The sequence below is a fragment of the Camponotus floridanus genome, unplaced genomic scaffold, assembly GCF_003227725.1.
Source record: "Camponotus floridanus strain SB8 unplaced genomic scaffold, Cflo_v7.5 scaffold134, whole genome shotgun sequence".
Lineage (NCBI taxonomy): Eukaryota > Metazoa > Arthropoda > Insecta > Hymenoptera > Formicidae > Camponotus > Camponotus floridanus.
In genome coordinates, this window is record NW_020229253.1 from 295,059 (window position 1) to 315,789 (window position 20,731).

General features: G+C 30.2%; 1 protein-coding gene across 4 annotated transcripts; it reads left to right on the top strand.

Moving 5' to 3' along the window:
* Positions 1-415: 415 nt before the first annotated feature.
* Positions 416-10,074, top strand: LOC112637141 (putative fatty acyl-CoA reductase CG5065). Of its 4 annotated transcripts, none has more exons than XM_025406147.1 (9): positions 416-1,209; positions 2,585-2,787; positions 3,590-3,787; positions 4,857-5,053; positions 5,438-5,547; positions 5,648-5,846; positions 6,292-6,534; positions 6,734-6,991; positions 9,779-10,074. In XM_025406147.1, exons 2-9 carry the CDS (start codon positions 2,587-2,589, stop codon positions 9,861-9,863), a joined length of 1,491 nt encoding a protein of 496 aa, XP_025261932.1. In that variant the 5' UTR covers positions 416-1,209; positions 2,585-2,586; the 3' UTR covers positions 9,864-10,074. The 4 variants fall into 4 exon arrangements, with proteins under 4 accessions (XP_025261932.1, XP_025261931.1, XP_025261933.1 ...); XM_025406146.1 differs by lacking the exon at positions 9,779-10,074 and adding an exon at positions 7,747-8,070; XM_025406148.1 differs by lacking the exon at positions 9,779-10,074 and adding an exon at positions 7,067-7,538.
* The last annotated feature ends 10,657 nt before the right edge of the window (positions 10,075-20,731 follow it).

The following is a 20,731-nucleotide window of genomic DNA, read 5'->3' on the forward strand; positions in this document are numbered from 1 at the left end:
TAAAAAAAAATGAAAATCGTTATAAGATGCAAGTTAGGTTACAAAATTATAATCATTTGAATACATATAATCGATCTATCGTCAATTTTCTTTTACCATGATTTTTATTTGCCCACAGATTTATGATGCTTGTGAACGGAAACCAGATCTTGATGTTGTTTTTCCCACTGCAAGTGCATGCTAAAGGCCCCCCGAGCGCCGCGAAAAGCAGTATCGTCTATGCCGGTCCAGTGAGGATAGCAAAGAGGGCACCATCGCGTAAAAAAAAAAAAAAAAAATATATATATATATATATATATAATATAAAATATAAAATAATAAATATATATATAAAATATATATATATAAAAAATATATATATATAATATAAAATATAAAATAATATAATAAATTATTATAGTTTCTTTATCTACGAGATGGTATCCTATTTGCTTTTCGCGGCGCTCGGCCGCTAGCATGCACTTGGAGTGGAAAAAACGGCATCAAGATCCGGACTCTACTTGTGATGCGCGTCCATCCGCTCCGAAAATCTTAACGAAGCGCGAGCCGAGCTGCCGCGCTAGATAGGATTGCGAGAGTCATATCGAGATCTCCGCAGAGACGAACTATTATTATTATTTCGCGTTCTTAATTGTTATTTTTTTTATGTTACATTCATTTCCTACATTAGGGCAACCCGTCGGAGCATATCGGGAAGAGGACCAAGAGGAAACTTTCACGACAACCGAAGCGGTGCTTCCATTCCAGCCACAGATTCGAATGCGGAGATAACGCCCGAAGATCTTCGAGTCAGGAAAGCGCAAAATCATGGTTGGCGTTCGCTCCAGCAAAAGGAAGAAGAACATCCCTAAAAACGGCTATTTAGACCCGGGATTACAGAGTCCGGTCGGCGCCTTCGCGGACGGAGACAAAAGATCGGCTGGAGAAGATCGTCGATAAAGAGTCCTCACAAATTTAGAAGATTTAAATTATCGGGGCCGTAACAATCTCCGATACGGCGTTATCGCGGGGCGCCGCGAAATCTATCGTGCAGCGGAGCGATTGGTCACCTGCGCGCAGCATTGACACGGTTATCGACCCTGGATCGCGAGATCCAGAGAGATACTCTGGTGCGAGCGCTCTATAGTTTTGTCGTGTGAGTTTCGCAGAAGAAACTAAGAGGACGGAGCCGAGGATCATCCCATTCCACGACAAGGAGCGAGCATATCAGTGAGATTGCCCGTCTTTAATTTATGTGCCATGTCAATTTATGTGTACGCGATTCTGTCCCTTATCTCACCGTTTCTCTGATGCGCTTATTATACTGACGCGCTTATTATTATTGTATGATTCGTGCATGATACCGGTCGCATATGTAAGCGTGTCGCATTGCACAAAAATACGAGACTGCTGAATTTCGAAAGATTCGCGTATGTTAGGAGCGTTATATCGAGAAATAAAGTAAGTGCGGCGTAAACAGCATCCGATCGATTATCGATCGCATTGACTCGTCGCAAAACGAATTATCACATTTTCGTAAATTAATTAATTATTCTCGCTCGATTATTAGGTATTCTTTCGAACCGATTGGTGTCAATTTGAATATCGAGACTAAAAATTAGAGCAAATTGAAGTGCGTTTGTGAGAAAAGTCTCATAAAATAAGACGACGATTCGACAGTCAAAGTATCGTTACGTTTTTCGATGCGCCGTTCGACCCCGCTAAGTCTGGCAATAAAAAAGAGTTAGAAATATCAGGAATGTTACAACATTCTTCCCTTAGGATTTCGGTATCGCGTGAATATTTGATCTTTCTAATTTTCACGTTTTGCGAATTTCGATAGATTGTGTTATGATTATGAGCACCGCTGTCCAATTATTATTTGTTATATTTCGTTGCTTTAAATATTCTCTAATTAATGTTACTATTATTTTTCTTTAAATTGTTTCTTCTTCTATTTTATTTTCTTTTTTTTATTGAATAAACTTGTTATATTGTATTTTTTTATACTAAGTCCGCGCAATTCGAGTGTCGACCTTTTGTGAACGTTAGATTTTGTCGTGATGGTCGAATTTTTGGATTTTCGTAAAGCCTCGTGTAAATTCATTATAATATTTTCCGTAGACGCACTACCGTTAGACAAACTAGTCGGTCTGTGGCTAATAAAGCAAGCGTTTGTCGCGTTACTTTGGCGTTTAACGAATTGATACGTGACAGACCGAATCCGGCGCCCAATTTCGAGATCTCGATTCGGCCTTCGCTTCGCCGCGGCTCGCGTAGTACATCCTCCATCTCTGTTCCTCCGAGCGCGAGTATTCTTTTTTCGTTATTTGTGTTTTTGATGACATTTGAACATCCGAGGATTGTAAAAATATTACGTCGCAAGCTTTTGCGTGAAAATTATGAGTTGCGATGTAATACGGTGATTTGAAAATAATGTAACAATATACATTTCGCGTCAAGTTGTATAATAATACGAACACTATAAATATCATACTGCAAAGCGAATTTGTGTGGTTTCCTATATGTTTTACCGCGTAGTAAAATACATTTTCTTTTTTTGTCTGTCGTGATCACAAATTCTGCAATATATGATAAATTTCAGCTATGAATGAATCAAAGTCTGAGATTCAATCCTTCTACAAAAACAAGACTATCTTCATTACTGGTGCTTCTGGTTTTATGGGCAAGGTCCTCATAGAAAAGTTGCTATACAGCTGTTCAGATCTCAATAAAATCTACATCTTAATGCGAGACAAGAAAGGTCGTAGTTGCGACAATCGACTTGAAGATATGTTCAATGTATCTGTAAGATATTGTGTGACTCATATTATCTTTATTATCCTTAATGACAAAATAATGTTGCTATATATTTTGGGTAATTATTTACTTTAGGGGAGCAACCTCTGATGACCTTAAGCTTGACATATGTGTCAAGGTCACTGTCCTGAGTAACATTCAAAAGATTTTAGCCGTCACTCGTTGTTTATTAAAAAGTATTAAAAAGAAAAAAAAAATATTAACAAAAGGACTTTACAATTTTAATGCTTTTTATCTCTACAAATATTGATTTGAGAAAAAAATTTTGTGCGTACACATACATTTGTGATATATTTTAATTGCATTAAAATATATTAAATTCTATATAAATTTAAATCTATATAAATTTAATTGTATTAAATGTATTTAAAATTATTATTTTTTTATATAACAGCTAAAATAGTAGGTTTATGAAAAAAATGTACATAACCTTTTTTATAGAATTTTTCAGCGGCTTTATTTTTTGCTTAAAATTTTTTTCTCAAATCAATATTTTCGGAGATAAAAGACATTAAATTTGTGAAATTTTTTTGTTAATAACTTTTTAATAAACAACGAGCGATGGCTAAAACCTCCTTCACGTTGCTCAGGACAGTGACCTTGACAACATACGTCAAGGTCAAGGTCATTGGGACTGGGTCCCCTAAACAACAGTTTTACCCGAAAAATTATTAAATTTTGAATATAAATAAATTTAATATTAATTAAGCTTATTCAACTAAAATGTTTTGAAACAATGAATGGTAATATATGCACGAGATTAGCAAATAAAACTGATATTTTTATATAGATGTTTCAGAGAATACAAACTGAGAAGCCTCAAGTTTTGAAGAAAGTGATACCGTTTAATGGCGACATATGTTCGGACAACTTGGGCCTTACTCATGAAGAACGTGAGCGACTAATAAATGAAGTAAACATAATATTTCATTGCGCCGCGAGTCTTCGAATGAATGCAAAATTGAAAGATGCCATCGAAATGAACATGGTGAGATATTAGCTTTCATAAAGAAATTTAAATCTAATCAATTTAAGTAAATTATCAATCTAGTCGATTTGAACAATTGAATTTATATTTTCTATAACGTGTTATTAGTTGTTTGCATTGGATGCAAAGTTCTTGATTACAGTATAATTATTTTTAAACTTTGTTTGTTCACGCGATAGATTTTTATATAAAAATGTAGATAAAGATATTTATTTTTAGAAAGACTTATATGTGTGTATGCGTGTCGAAGCAACATAAAAATTAATCAAAGAACTCCGCACGAGCCTAATGGAAAAGTGGTTTTAGAGAAATTGTCTAAAAGTTGGATATATTTTAGTTTATGACCTCCTGATCAAAAATTCTAATGAGCACGATCTTTAAACATTATTTTTCATTACAAGCATTCAAAACGGACAATTAGATTCGCTAAAGATGTATTCGACAATACATGTGGAATTGTGTTGATATATTCGCGCGTATACATGAGCTTTGTGTGTGTATATGTATAATATATACAGAACGTCCCGTTTTAATTGTACATCACGATTAACATCGAAAAGGATCGGATGGAATTCAACTTTGTTCTTTTAAATTAAACTCCCCATTTTTTATCGATATTTATTATAGCATATCTCGAAAGCTTTCCAATACACATTACAATAAAGTATTTTTTTGTTAAGTACTTTTCGAGTTATTTCTTCATCCGACCACTTTCTGCGATATTAATCGAGGTATACACCCACATAGACTGTATGTATATACGCGCGAATATATCAACATATTTCAACATGTAATGTCGAACACATCTCCAGCGTAAATTCAATTGTCCGTTTTGAATGACTGTAACGAAAAATTTGTCCACTTTTAAAGATCGTGCTCACTAGGACTTTTGATCTAGAAGTCATAAATTAAAACATATCCAACTTTCAGACAATTTCATTGAAACCATTTTTCCATAAGATTTGTGCGGAATCCTTTATAAGTAATGAGACATAGTATATTTTTTAGACTTAATTTTGCATATTATAATATTCTTAATGATTTATAAGACTTTGATTTATTTTTCAAGAATGGTACAAAAAGGATGCTAAACTTGGGAAAAGAAATGAAGCACCTGCAAGCTTTTATATATCTAAGCACAGCCTTCTGTCACGTTGATCAAAAGGAAATAGACGAGCGTATATATGACTCCTCTAATGACCCTGAGGATATTTTGAAACTCGTTCAATATTTAAATGAAGATACTATCGATCGTATTACGCCAAAGTAATTAAAAATCGGTTTTAATAATTAAGAACATTCAGCATAAGCGTAGCTCGCGCAAGTATATTTTATTTAGTCATTAATAATATATTTTTCAAATTATAATTTTTTTCAACTATTTATAAAATTTAAAAATTTAAAATATTTAAATATTTGAAAGTTATTGTAAATAATTATATAAATTAATAAAATAAAGTAACTATATTAATGAAAGAATATTAATAAACAATATTAGTAATATGTAATAATGTTTATAACTAATGTTTATAATGTTTAATTAAATGATGATTAAATTAATTTAATTAAATTAAGTTATTTCTCTCTCTTAATTGTGCATAAGAAAATATATGAGATTTTATTGTGTTTATCTTTGCAATTTTCTTTTAGATTAATACATCCGCACCCAAATACTTATACATATTCGAAACATCTGGCTGAAAAGTTGGTAGCCAATGAATTTCCTGAACTGCCTTGTTGCATTGCTAGACCATCAATCGGTAATTATCGCTATATCTTATTAATTATAAAAAATTTTAAAATATAATATCCCAGCGACTGTGTATAGACAAAAAAGAATATAAATGAATCCCGTCGCAGTGTTCCCTTCGTACAAGGAGCCGTTACCAGGATGGGTCGACAATTTAAATGGACCTATAGGAGTACTTGTCGGTGGAGCCAAGGGTATTATCAGATCGGTGCATTGCAACGGCAATTTTATTGTCGACTCTGTACCAGTTGATCTTGCAATTAACGATTTAATCATAATTGCATACAAAATAGCCACTAACCTGAGAAAGTAAGTTTCCATTTTGCTCAAACTTTTCTTCTGCAATAGTAAAATATATCACAATTTAAATTAAAGTGAAATTTAATTATTTAATATTATGCTCGTAATATAAACAAATTTTTGTCACTAATGCTCCTTAAAACATTTTTAATATCAAGATTATATAATATTTTAAATTGTTATAAAATATTCTAAATTAAAGTATCGTAAACTGTAAAATATCTCATTTATTTGTAAAATTGTATACTTCTCTTAAATTTATTGTCGTGATTTTTATTAAAAATTAATTTATTACAATTTTTAAATTATTTAATATTATGCAATAGAGAGAAATGTTCAGAAGCTATATTTTTTAATCGATTGCATTCTTTAACTATTTTATATTTGCACAATTGTCTTTCATTTATAAATAAAAAAAAATATTAATTTTTTCTGTTTGATTTACCATTTATAGTTCGAAAAGTATATTCGTAGTCAATATGACATCGCAAATCGATACAATGCCTATCACATGGAGCGAGGTGTGGAAGAGAAGTAAACAATTTTTTCACGAATATCCTTTAGAGGAACAAGTTTGGTATCCAGGAGGCGACTTACATAGCAATAAATTTGTGCATAATATTATTGTCTTACTCTTCCACATCATACCTGCATACTTCATCGACTTTCTGATGCTAATATTTCGACAAAGAAAATTGTAAGTTTCTCATGTTTTAATATTTTTAGACATTATATATTTTTTATTCAAATTCTCATTTTATCTGTTGATATTATATATTTTTTATCCATTTTTATCTGTTGACATTTTTTGCTTTTTTACACATGTAATTACACAATATTATGTAAATGTATAAATTTCCTTAACTATTATCTTTTTTCGTTATTCTTACAAACAGTATGGTAAGAATCCAGAAACGAATTTTAGACAATCTCGCAGTATTGCAATATTTCACAACGAGGCAATGGATATTTTATAATAAAAATATAATTACTTTATGTGACGATCTAACACCATTAGATAAAAAAATATTTCCAATTATGATTTATAATTTCGATAAGATGGAATACTTTAAGCATTTAGTCCTTGGCATACGGCAATATTGCATGAAAGAAGATCTATCTACTTTGCCGAAAGCCCGTCGGCGTCAAAAAATGTGAGTATTCTTTACATAAATTTATTAAATTTCGCGACATATTCGTACAATCTAACAATATCATTACCATACTAGGAATTGTTAAAATTTGGCCCTTCTCAGACTTTGCATTCACAGGATTACCGCGTGTTTGCGCTGTGGATTTATAACTTTTTTATTGTTCTATTACCTAACTATATATTGTATAACCTCAACTCATTCATTGCTTACTGCATCGCAAACTTACTTTGTATTTTTATTAATAAATAATAAACACTATAATCAGGAATAAAATCTGCTAAGTATTATATAGAGATCTTCAAAATATGTACAAACAATAAGATAAATGTTTCAATAAGCAGAAGAGAGAAGTGGATATATAACATTTGATTATAAAATTTGCGGAATCGTTGTGTATTATATTAACCCATTTGTATCATTAGCATATATCAACGCACATTTTTCCTGGTCACTATCACTGGAGCGTATATATACGCGCAATTGTTTTGATCATTTTTACTAAAGAGCATTGTTTTCTTAGATGACATTATAATTTAGCATAAATAGTTTAGTGTTATTTGTACTGAAAAAAATAGTATAATATAGTATAAAGTAACTATAACTATTAAAGATAGAGCGTTCAATGTCTTCAAATAAAAGTTATCAGAAGAAATCATTGAAAAATATATTTAAAAAATAAAAATACTACAAAAAAACGAAAACATTATACCATGTCGTTACCGTCAAGATTTACTAGTCAACATTTTCCAATTCAGATTGAGAGAGAACAACTTCATCAAGAAAAGCTCAAAAGCATTATGTAGTTTGTTTATCACAAAAAAAGAGAGGAGAAACATTTTATCAACGGTAACTGCCAAATAGTTACATGCATCGATCATTTCAAATACTATCATACAGTACAAAACAATTAGTATGGATGTTCTCGTCAATATCAACATTTGTAGTTATATGTACATAATAATTTCGTTGAGACTCCTTTCATCTAATATTATTATTTTTTAAATTCTTTCATCCTTTTATTACAGAGCACGGATATTGATCATAAAGTCGACATATGACACATTTTTCATTTTTTTGTATGAAGTAAATGGGTTAATAATATATTCTTTATATTTTTGGAAAAAAATATTTAATTATATATTTAATTATATTATTTAATTATATATTAAAGAAAATATGAAAATATGAAACAAGAAAAAACTGTATAATTTTTTGAAAATTTTTGTTATATAGATGTTATAGATACACAGTAAAAATTTTTGTGTTAAATTTCACATGTCCCAATTTATCCACTCTTATTTTAATGTTAATTTAACAGAAGGCAAGTATGTAAATAAATAACACAAGTAATATATTTAAAAATTAACACAAAAGTGTAACACTTAAACTTTATCTGGTAATAAAGTTTATGTTAAATTAACATATTTATAATGTTAAATTTAATTAAAAGAAAATGTTATTCTTACATTTTTATAATAAATAACGGAAAAGATATGTCGATCTAACATATGAAAACTGTTATAGAGAGAAAAATAACACAACTTATCTGTTCAATTTAACATATAACATATTTCATCAAAAATTCATGCATTTAGATATTAATTGTGTTGTTTTAACTCTTAGAAACGGTGAATATTAACTCAACGCACAGATGTCAAAATAATTCAACGATAATATGTTACATTAACATAAGAGTATGTTAAAAATTTAACAGAAAAATTTTTACACGAGAAAATTTTAACAGAAATACAAAATGTTTTTTACCGTGTACATTTTTCATTTTATACTTCATGTTTGTATAAATTACATGCAATTACTGTTTCTGGTGCAACAACGATTTAATCCACTTTTCTCTAAAAATTTGAGAAAATTATTTTTGAAATTTTTAAATTATAAAATTAAATAAATTAAATTTTATAATACATATATTGATTAAAATTATAATAAAACTAAACTGAACTTAAATTATATATTACTTGAATTATATAATAAATCTAAATATATATTAATATATATTTAAATATATATTAAGATCAAACTTTGAATTAATAACTTTGAATTTAAATTTAAATTTAATTTTTTTAATTTCTTGGAAAATTTAAAATATATTTTATAATAATAATAATAATAATAATAATAATAATAATAATAATAATAATAATAATAATAATAATAATAATAATAATAATAATTTATTTCCTTGCCTTATACGGGGTACAAGAGGACCGCCGCTCCTCTTAGGTAACGCTATCGCCGCACGCCATCGCCGCACGCCGCACGCCGCAACTTTCTCCGCCATCTCACTCCCGCTCTCTCTCCTCTCGTTATTCTATCCGCATTCTTCCACCCCCCCTTTCTCCCTCTCTCTCTCTGTTTCTTTCTCTCTCTCTCTCATACTCGTCTATCCTCCGTTCGTCCTCTGTCTCCTGCAGCAGCAGGAAAGATTTGAGAGAGTGTAAAAGCTTCCAGCTGTCTCGATATCTCTTTTCTTTAACTCTCCACTCACTTATCTGCTTTCCTCCCTCTGTCTCCTTATCCATTCTACCGATATCCCTCTCCTTCTATAAAAATCTCTTTTCTGCCTCCTCCATCAGAAGGGAACCTTCTCCTTCTTCCAACTAATACTCTCCAACTCATTTTTTCACCGCTTGAATAAACTGTCTCTCGCTACATGTGACACCAGCTATACCGGCGGAAATGGAAGTTCTAAAATATATTTTATATCTAAAATATATTTTTGTTAAAAATTGTTATGTTATCATATTCTATGAAGCTCATTTATTTCAGGATGTACATTCTTCATATCACGACGATATTTTTATTTTACTTCGGTGTATTATATTTTATTTATACAACAATGTTGAAATGGTAAGATTTTTCTTGGAAATTCTTTTCTACGTTACTGGAAAAAAAAATCGCTACCGTTTATAGGCAGATTCATAGAGCATATTTAAAAGTTTATTTAAAAAGCAAACGTTGTACTGCATTTTCGTTTATTGCACGTAATTTGTGGAACGAGAAGATGAGACGACGAGTTCATTGCCCGATTACTTATCTCTCTCTCTGTCTTACGTATTTATATTTTTAAACTACTTACACTTATGCGCAAGGGATATGAATTGATTTGGGATAGGAATTATAGGGTGAAAGCAAAATATATTATCAATAATCTACTAATTATTAATAGAATTACTATCAGAAATCTTCTTATGATTAATATATACTATTAATATTATAGCTGTAATATGAAGATAAAGATTAGATTCTACATCGCGGACACTTCTAAAAAGAAAAAAAAATTAATCTTACTAAAACATTTTTAATTCCTCAATAAAATTGCGCCAACTAAGAATAAAAATTTGTACAAGATAAATAGAAGTACAAGAAAGAAAACTTGTACAAGTTAAATAGAAATATTTTAATTGAGAACATTGTTATACAAAATAGTTGCTTTAATTTTCAAAAATAATAATATTAAAAAATTAAAAATTTATTTAAAAATTGGAAACTGAAAATTAATATAAAACAAGAAAGTAAAAAAAAATTTAATTAAAAAAACTTGGCGCTGCCAATCAAATTGGCATATATTCCAATTAAATATATATTTAACAGCAAATATAATTGCTGGACATTTATTATTAATTCTCTTAAGATCTTCTGGATCTTCAATTAATAATTTAATTATTATAATTCTTATATTATTTTCACAAATTATACTTTTTACTTTAGAAATTTCTATGAGATTTATTCAAGCTTATGTTTTTTCAATTTTATCAACTTTATATAATATGGAAATTTAAAAGATTGGAACATATTCCAATTATTAGTCTAACATTTAAATTTAATGATCTAATTTATTTAATTAATTTATATTGATTTACATTTGAAAATTTAGGCTTTTAAGCTGAACAATATATTAATAAAATTGGCAGCGCCAAGTAAAATATATATATATATATATATATATATATATATATATATACGAAATATATATATTTACGGGAATATATATATATATATATATATATATATATATATATTCCCGTAAATACATATATTTCGGATAACATAATAATATATTTATCAAAAGAATAACACATATATTTCATAAAAATTTGTATATTTATTTTAAGTATCTTAGAAACATTTATGTTTCTAAGATTATTAATCTTATTAATAAACAAAGATTATTATTATCATATATATATATATAGATATATAGATATATATATATGTATCTTTTATATATATAAACATATGATACATAAAATATGTGGTGTGGAAGCTTTATTGTGTTTCAAAATACTAACTCCTTATCATGACAAAGCTCCATTAAAATCTAATACATATGATTTGTCAGGTGTGATTTATCACATTATTCATTTTATTTAAAACATATAAATAAAAATCACAGATAAATTTATCGTTTATTTATCATTATACATTCCCCATTTCTTCCCCATATATACTTATAGAGGATATTTTTTAAATATTTTCCACAAAAACATTTACGGAATCAACTAACGGAAGAAATGATCAATAATTGAGTTGTGTTTCAAATCTTTTTGTACCAGGAATTAGATTAGAGTCCCATTAAAGTGGATCTTTTTATCATGAAATATTTCGAAATCTCACAAGAGAGATGGTTAAGATATGTTCGTATTGAACATGACGCAATAAATGAATCTTTGCAGCTTCTATATTGAGAATTTCCAAGGATAAATGTATTTGTTTTATCATTCAAAGACTCGAATTAATTTCGCGTTCACTGCGTTGCTTAATAAAAGTTTCGCATTACTTTTATTAAGAAAAGATCTTCCTTTTTTTTAATAACGGTTCTGCCTTTCCGGCTCTATCACTGCTATTAATAAAAGTTCTCTAATAAATAATCCACAAAAATGTTTTTATTGCTTAAGAATAATAGTTGAAATATTATATAATTATGTATCTTCTTAGCCCAGATAGCAAGCACATGTCATTTTGACATTTCAAACTGGTCATTTTTGATCATAATGTCGTCAAAATGACTGATTTATTACATGACTTCATATTGACGTCTTGATATAACATTATTTTGACGTCACATTTCGGTCATGGATTGACGATTATTTTATTATTAATGTGATTAGTTAGTATATCGATCCTATAAAAAATTTTTTTTTAATTTTTTATATAACATGACTTTCGCGATCAGACTTTAACAATTTTTCTTTCGATGCATATGTTTATCTGATTCATGTTGCTTAATCACTCAAGTTTTCATTAAATTAATGCACAGTGAAAATATTAGCTATATCAGTCGAGTTTAAATGCTATATCAGTCGAATTAAAGTGCCAAAAAATACACATATTTTTTTATAATACAATTGATTGGCAAAATATATTTTTATAAAACTCAGGCAACGGACATTATTTGATGAAATTTCATACGATATGTTACATCCAACTCCTCGAAAGATCGGGCCATCTGGAAGGACATAATCTACTTACCCACTCTCTAAAAGTGAATCAGCGTATTATCACTGAAAAATAGTAAATAGTCACTGATTACAGCAGTTATAAGTACAGCACTGTAAATCAGTGATATTTTATTGAAAGAATCAGTTAATAATTTTGACTGTTTTAATCAGTGAAATTTACTGGTTTTACAGTGAAGCATTTCCACTGAAAATCAGTAAAATACTCACTGATTCTCAGTAAAATCTTATTTTACTGTTCAAATTAGTGATATTTTCACTGATTCACTTTTAGAGAGCAGTGATACACTTTTTCGGACGTAGATCAGGTCGAGTGCACTGTTAGGGGCCTGACATAGGTCAATAACCGAAATGATCCCTTGTGTGTCCTAGGTCTATACGTTCATTGGTCCCTTTTTGGTAAGAGAATTAATCTCTTTTATACAGGATGAGATCCTGCGCGATCTCGGGATTCAGGGAATGAGAGCGGGTAGAGAAAAAAATAATAATACTATCATAAATCAGAATTTATTCATGAGTTAATTCATGAAGAGTTAAATACATCTATAAGGTTTTATAAATTTTGAAATACAAGAATATAATAATCTCAAAGCGAAGGTATTATCGAATGTGTATATGTGTGTTGTATATGTGCGTATGTGGCAATTTTCGCGGGTGTTATATTAATTTGGAGATCATCAGTCAGGATAAATAGGAAGAAACCTAGATTTAATAATTTGATCTTGGCTGGATTTTTATAATAACTATTTTACTTTCAAATTTTAATATGTGTGTGTGTGTGTGTGTGTGTGTGTGTGTGTGTGTGTGTGTGTGTGTGTGTGTGTGTGTGTGTGTGTGTGTTCTTATGTAAGGAAAGACAGTCAAAAGATCAAGGATTTTCAAATTTTATAGCAAACGGAGGGAATTTCTTCCATAAGGTTTGAACGGGAATTCCTGATGGAAGCTGGGAACCCGAGAGATACCACGGGATGATGAAGTCGGAAGGGGCGGTGGTCCGGAAGTTAATTAATTATTTGTGGTTCACGGGACCTGAGCCTAAGCAAAATGCTTCCTCAGCTATGGGAAAGTCGAACAGAAGAAACTGAGATAGGAAATAGCTTAATGGATAGGGAACGGTGGATTCAAGTGTTTCGTTATAGTGAGGCTGTTCTTCAGAATCAATTGGAGACTCGGAGAGAGAGAGTTGCGCTAATCTTCCTCAAGATTGGGGAGATCTCTTGCAAAATCTTCAAGAGCCTCACCAAACTCGATAGAATCTGAGAAATCGTGGTCTGAAGGGGAGGGAGGATCAGAATCAAGGGTAATGAGGGTATGGGAGAAGAGGTACGCTCTCGGACAAGAGAGGAGAGAGGATGAGGGAGTTCTGGAGAAGAGATTGGAGAATAACTAGCGGAAGCAGTAGGAGGGATAAGTATGTGATTCATGTCTTGTGAGTTATGTTTTTGTCGCTTATTTTCTAAATTATCACTATTACTATTCAAATAGTTAGATGTTGAAGCGCAGTCTGTTACTTTATTTCTTACGCTATTCTCCATATTATTAAAACATTGGGTGTCAGTGAGGGGTGCAGTTTTCTTAGTTATTTGCTCTTTAAGCGCCCAATTTCGACGATTCCATCATCGCAACGCTATTCGCCGTTTGCCGTGACGTCACACGACAATAATAACAATTTGACGCTGAATGAGGGATAGTTTTAAGGTGCAACAAAGGATATTGTCATTAAGCTTATTGCTATTAACTCTACTATTGTCGTCATTGGGAAAAGATGCTAAGACCTTAGGAGAGATAAACCCGTTTCGAAAGATTTGCTATTTTCTTCTGAGTTTCAGTTAATTTTAATTTGTTGATTATCAATAGAGGAATAATATAAGTGAAAGAATAAATAAATAATAAATAAAAGAAAATAATTTGCAAATGCTGAGGAATTATTTGCGAACCATCTTTCGAGAATGCAAGGCGAATTAGGAATCGTTCCCGAATCATCTTTCGGAGATTCGAGGCAAATTAGGAATTACTCGCGAACCATCTTGCGGATATTCTAGGCAAACTAGAAATTATTCGCGAACCACCTTTCAGAGATTCGAAGTGAATTAGGAATCGTTCTTGAATCATCTTGCGCAGATTCTAGACGAACTAAGCCGAACTAAGAGTTACACAGCCTGCTACGCTGAACAATGTGCTAATGAAATTAGCAGCGCTAAGTTTTTTAAAATTTACTAAAATTTTTTTATATGTATTAATTTTTAATTTTTATATAAATTTTTATTGTTTATTTATTAATTTCTAATTTTTAATTTTTTAAATAATTTTTAATTTTGTATTTTGTATTATCATTTTCTTTTTTTTTTTTTAATTAAACTTTTCAAGATATATGCATATGATTATTGCAATGTATATGATTGTTCATATTTTCAACAATTTTTTGTAATAGATATATTACAATTCATTTAATATCATTTTTCTTTTAATATTAAAAATAAAAAAGAAATATGTCTATTTTATAGTAAAAATTTTTATTCAGTTGGCGCAACTTTTTAATATTATTTGTAGGAAATTAAAACAATTATTTTGTACAATTTTTTTTAGTTAAAATATTTTAAGTTTTTATTTTCAATTAGCGTAATTTTTGGATATCATTATTTTTCTAGGATATAATGTAGAAAATTAAAACAACTATTTTGTATAACTTTTTTTAGTTAAAGTATTTTTATAAGTTTTTATTTTCACTTAACGCAATTTTTTTGATATCATTATTTTTGTAGGATATACAATACAGTAGTTTTTTACAGTTAATAATACATTATTTTGCAAATACATATACTGTTTTTTACGCTGACTTAGCACCTTTTTTTACCTTTTTTTTAAAAGGGTAATTTTTTAGGGATTCAAAGTGACAACTCGTATATTGCTTCTGTAATGTACATTCTTATTTAGCACAATTCTCCAATAGCAAGATTTTCCTGCCTTGCAATCTTCGAGAGATTTCTCTGGAAATAAATATTCATTTTTACTTCTTTTGCATAAGAAGTTTGACAAAAACATGTAACTTAACAGATCATTTTAAGAAAAATGCCTAAATACTAATATAATTCCGTCAATTCTTAATAACATTATTTTTAATAATATCAGAAGACTCCGTTCGTTTTTTTCATTTTGAAGACAATATGATAACAATAACAAAAGAGCTAACCTATGGCGCACGCTAATGTTGCGCCAATCATGCCGCCACCGTTGATAATGATGTCATATTTTTCTTCGTCTTCTACGACAGTCGAATAGTTTTTCTTGGACACCACGGATGCAATAGGAATAACATGCTTGCATTTTTGTGATAGCAATGTGAAGCAGTATCACAAAATAGTTTTCCTAAGAGCCGCCATTTTATATCGCTTACCTCGTGTGGGAACTCTTCGCAATTCCCGTTCGTGTTATATACGAGTGTGTGCAATAGAAGTTTTTTTATTCACATACACTCACCGCAACAAAAACACCCGCAAAAAAACGGGCCATTAAATTTTAACAATTTTTTCATATTTTCAAATAGCGATGAATCAGCAAAAAATCATCATATCGTGATGAAACAAAGCTCAAATTAAAGATCATACATTTCTCTTAAAAGTAAATTGAAGATAGCCTTTGAAAAATGGGAAACAAAAATTTTTTTAAACTGTTGCGTTGCTCAGGAGAATCGACACGCTATATAATACACAAATGTATTAGTTTTGAAACTCATTTATTTCCTAATAAATCCATATTTTGAACAATAAAACCATATTTTGAAGGTTGTTTAAAGGATGTAAATGACATTTTTCGCAAAAAATGTTTGGTACAAAAGTTTCATATTTTTTCGTATTGAATCCGAATCTACAATAAAAAAATACCATGTTCCATTTAAAAAAATCCACTTCCGGTCTAAATCACCTATTTCCGGCCTGAACTAGAAGTTGAAAATATTACCTTTCAATAGAGCGCATTCGATTTATAAAGAAAATGTTTTTACTTTTTTGAAATAACCACTTCTCTAGTTTTTAAATGGGTGGTACGGGTGGTCTGAAACACCTTGTATAAGTCAATATGTGATGCAAGACGCTTATATTATATTAAATAAATTATTAAGAATATGAATGAGTTAAAAATATAAATAGAGTCAATGTTACATATGTTTATGACTGCTAAAGATAGTTATACAAAGTTTAACTTCAAACAGATAATACGAGAGTAAATATTATATTATATTATATTTATGTATAAATATAATATGGTCATATCTGTATATTTTTTGTGGAAGTAAAAAAATTATTGATTGCATATGAAGTGTGCAATTAAAAGATAGTTCAGAAAAAATAGAAATAAATAAATTACTTTCAAAGTCTTATTCCAAAGTTATGGAATATGTTATAACAAAATAGAGTTATGAAGCCTGTAAACGGGTCAATAAACGAGTATCAATATTATAAGATCTAAAAATCATTACAAGTATGCGATTATGTAAATTGATACAATATTTATAAATTAATAGTATATGAAATTAATATGATGAGTGAAGTTATTTTTTCTCCTAGTATACATAAATTTTAAATCATGCATTGCATGAAAAATTTTTGTTTATAATATATATAACAATTATAATAAAAGTTTTATCTTGTGAAATATAAAATCATAATTTTTTTATATATAAGTTGAGGCACCGATAAAGTAGATGAACTGCGATCAATAACGAGCATATCGTCGGTATATTATCGCATTGACTCGTATTCGTATTGCAACAGTGTATGTGTATATTTTAATTGAAATGACTGCCGTTCATGATAGCCTCAGCGAAGATCTGCATTAGCAAGGTCATGTCGCTGAAACCTAGATTCACATTTTGACCAGAAGAATGAATGTTTTCGGTGTGCTGCCACATCCTTTAAAAATGAAATTATCAATGCTAAATAGAAAATTAAAAAATGTTGAATTCTTACAATGATGATAATAAAATCTTTATAAAGAAATTTCAATACAATTTTTATTTTAAGATAAATTTTGAGAAATATGTTGTCATAATTTTCATTGAGATTTCATTTTGATTCGCGTTTTAATACATGATCCATTTAGCTATATTCCTTTAATCGAGGTCACTCTTAATATTGAAAATTTTCTTCCCCCTTCAGCACCGTGATTGTTTGCCATGATTGATACTACAGAGGCAATTGCATATCGATCTACAAGGACAGATTTGCAAGCAGTTAATGAAACGCCTGCATCTTGCTCACGCCGCGATACCGTTCTTCGAACATATTCGCCACATTGTTTATAAACTCTTCATCCAAAATTTTCAGCGATTTCTTCTCTCTCTCGATTGTCACGAACAAAACGAACTGAGAGAATCTGTACGAGAATATAGATAGAATTATATATCATCGTAGCTAAATCAGATATTAATCTTTTTCATTATTTATAAGAATCCAAAAAATAATGTATTTAGATTCAGGTTTTTTGAACTTTTATATTATATTATTCGAGGAAAATCAGATGAAAATTAATAGCAGTTGTTTCAAAAAAAGGATGGTAAATTTTTTTTTTATTTTCTCATACATTTTTCTATCTTGTTATAATATATATAATTCAATTCGAGATATGATTCCTCGATTCTTTGCTGACATTCTGAGCGAATCGCCAACACAATTTATGACTAAAATATAAATAGTATAAAATTATCATTTTCTTAATCAGATTGTTTCTTTCTTTAACTTGTCTCTTAATAAAATGAAGTGGAAATAAATCAACCGTTTTCGTTGTACAAACGAATTCTTAAAATATATTTTTTCGTGTCTTTCAATTAATTAAAAATATTTTTTTTAAAAATACGCACACTGGTATGACTGTTTCGAATGATATTATTAATAATAAGATAATCGTTCCCAGCAAAAGGATTACATAGGAAAAATATTTGTACTATTGAAGATTTTCTTCTTTTTTATCTTCGCCGTTGGAAGAATAGGAAAGATTTATGGGAGCTATATAAATCTATTACACGTATTTTAAAAACATATATGCGTATATATTGTGGATATACAAAGAGACAGAATTATCATTTAAGTATCCAGCGAGCAAGAGAGCACGGCAGGAAATCATCGATTAAACATCGAGAAAATTAATTGTCTCATACTGTGAAGCAGTATATTGCGCATTTCGCGGAATCAATATTGTTGGTAGAAGATAGCGTCGAGCTGATTTAATCCTTTGCATTTCATAGTTTTTTCGCTTTTTAAAAAAAACTAGCAACTCAAAGAGTTTCGATTAAAAAGTGATGAAATTTTTTACATCTAACATGAAAATAAATCATATATAAATTAACAGATATGGAGAATTGTTGTAGAGAAATATTGCATTTTTCAAAAGTTTATGTATTTTTACATTGTACAAAACTTTATGTCGAATATTCAATTATTATGATCAATAATAATTGAAATAATAAGTACAAAGCTTTACTAGGAAGTATGCCTAAATCAAACACAAACAGTTATTGTCGCTTCTCACTCGCCATTCGAGTTGCTATATCAAATCAAACAACGATTAATTGTGAATGTGTTGTGTTTTTGTTGTGTTTCGGAGTGCAAATTGTTGTGTTTGTTCGTTAGTTCACGAATAATGTTTAACGTCGTTGTGTCTTGATTCCGCGAACAGTCCGAAGTAGTAGAAGATCCGAGCACGACGTTGTGCTCCGTACACGTCGACCACACTTATGCTTCTCCGACGATCCGTCTCTCGGTCGGCCTTTTAAAGCTTCTTCTTACTGTGGTGCCGTATGCAAGGTCGTGTCATATGCATCATCGTGCCAAAGTCGTGTCATATACATCATCGTGCCAAGGTCGTGTCATATGCATCATCGTCGTGATTCTATTGTTCCGAGCATTCCGATCCGGGTGATGCAGTCGATGCAGTCATGTATGATTCACGCTCACCGGATGAAGTAGCGCAATATACCCAACAGAATGTCACTTCTCAAGTGTAAAAAATCAATTTCTATATGACTGTAATGTATGTCAATTTATTTGATCCGGGTATTATAAGAATACGAGTCCACAAAATAATATCATAATTTTATCGAGTTCCAGTAAGAAGAAGACTTCGAAAGATTCTTCGACAGTCATTTGACACGAGAAATAACCAAGGATACAGACTGTAAAAGCAAAAGTTCTGTTATGGATGGAAACGTTATGAACAAGGTCAGTGAAAAAAAACAATCATCGATGGTCCTTCGATTTTTCTATGTGTGATGTAGATTACATTTAGGAAGAATACGTGAACATTTCGCTCGATAACATATCCGCAGACATTTACCAGCTCCGAAAACAGCTTGGAATCATATGTAACAGCTATTATATGTCAGGACACAAGACGAGACGCATCAAAAGACGAGACGCATCAAAAGATGAGCCGACGACGCGGAAACAACCTTGCAAGGAGGAGGTCGAAGTAGTTATAGAAACTTCCGGGAGGCGACATAGCTTTATCTCCGATTCCTTCTCTTCATGACGATGCTCTACAAAAGGTTCTGGAAGAATTTCAATGTGTAACTCTCAACAAAAATGAAAATCGCAAGCATAGTGTACCGTTGCCCACGTCTGCAGATGAGTACGGAATGATATTAAGAGGATGCTGGACCTTCCTTTTTTACCGATAAAATTTTGTGCACGGAAAACTTTTTATTAGTTGCACAGAATAATAAATACTTTTCCACAATTAAATTACACATAGCAACAAATATGAGAGTGAACCATTTTATGTTCAAAATGAAAAAAAAAATAGAAAATTACAGTTTTTTTATCGGCTTCTGACATCAACTCGTAACAATATTAGTTAAATATAAAAGTTTTGCAGTTTGTACGTACAAAATAAGAGCACTCTCACCTCGGAATTTCCTGAAGGAATATAAATGAACAGTTAGAAATGCGTTTAGAAGCGTAGTAAAAATAATTTCCGTGCACAAAAATTTCGTGCATATGTGTGTGTGCGAAATCGAGGCATGTAAGTAAAACAGTTGCTTGCTAGCACGACAGACGGCGCTATAATCGGTTTGTGTGACAAGGAGAGTCAATCTCGTACCATCCCACAGGGCACAAAGACGTCTAAAAAACGATTAAAACTGGACATATTTTTATCAAAGACGTCTTTTAGTTAGAGACAATAGTCGACGAAAAGTCGACTAAAAGTCGGCTCATGACCCGAATTTAGTCACTAATCTATCAAGCCAAAAAATGACTAAAAGATGACTAAA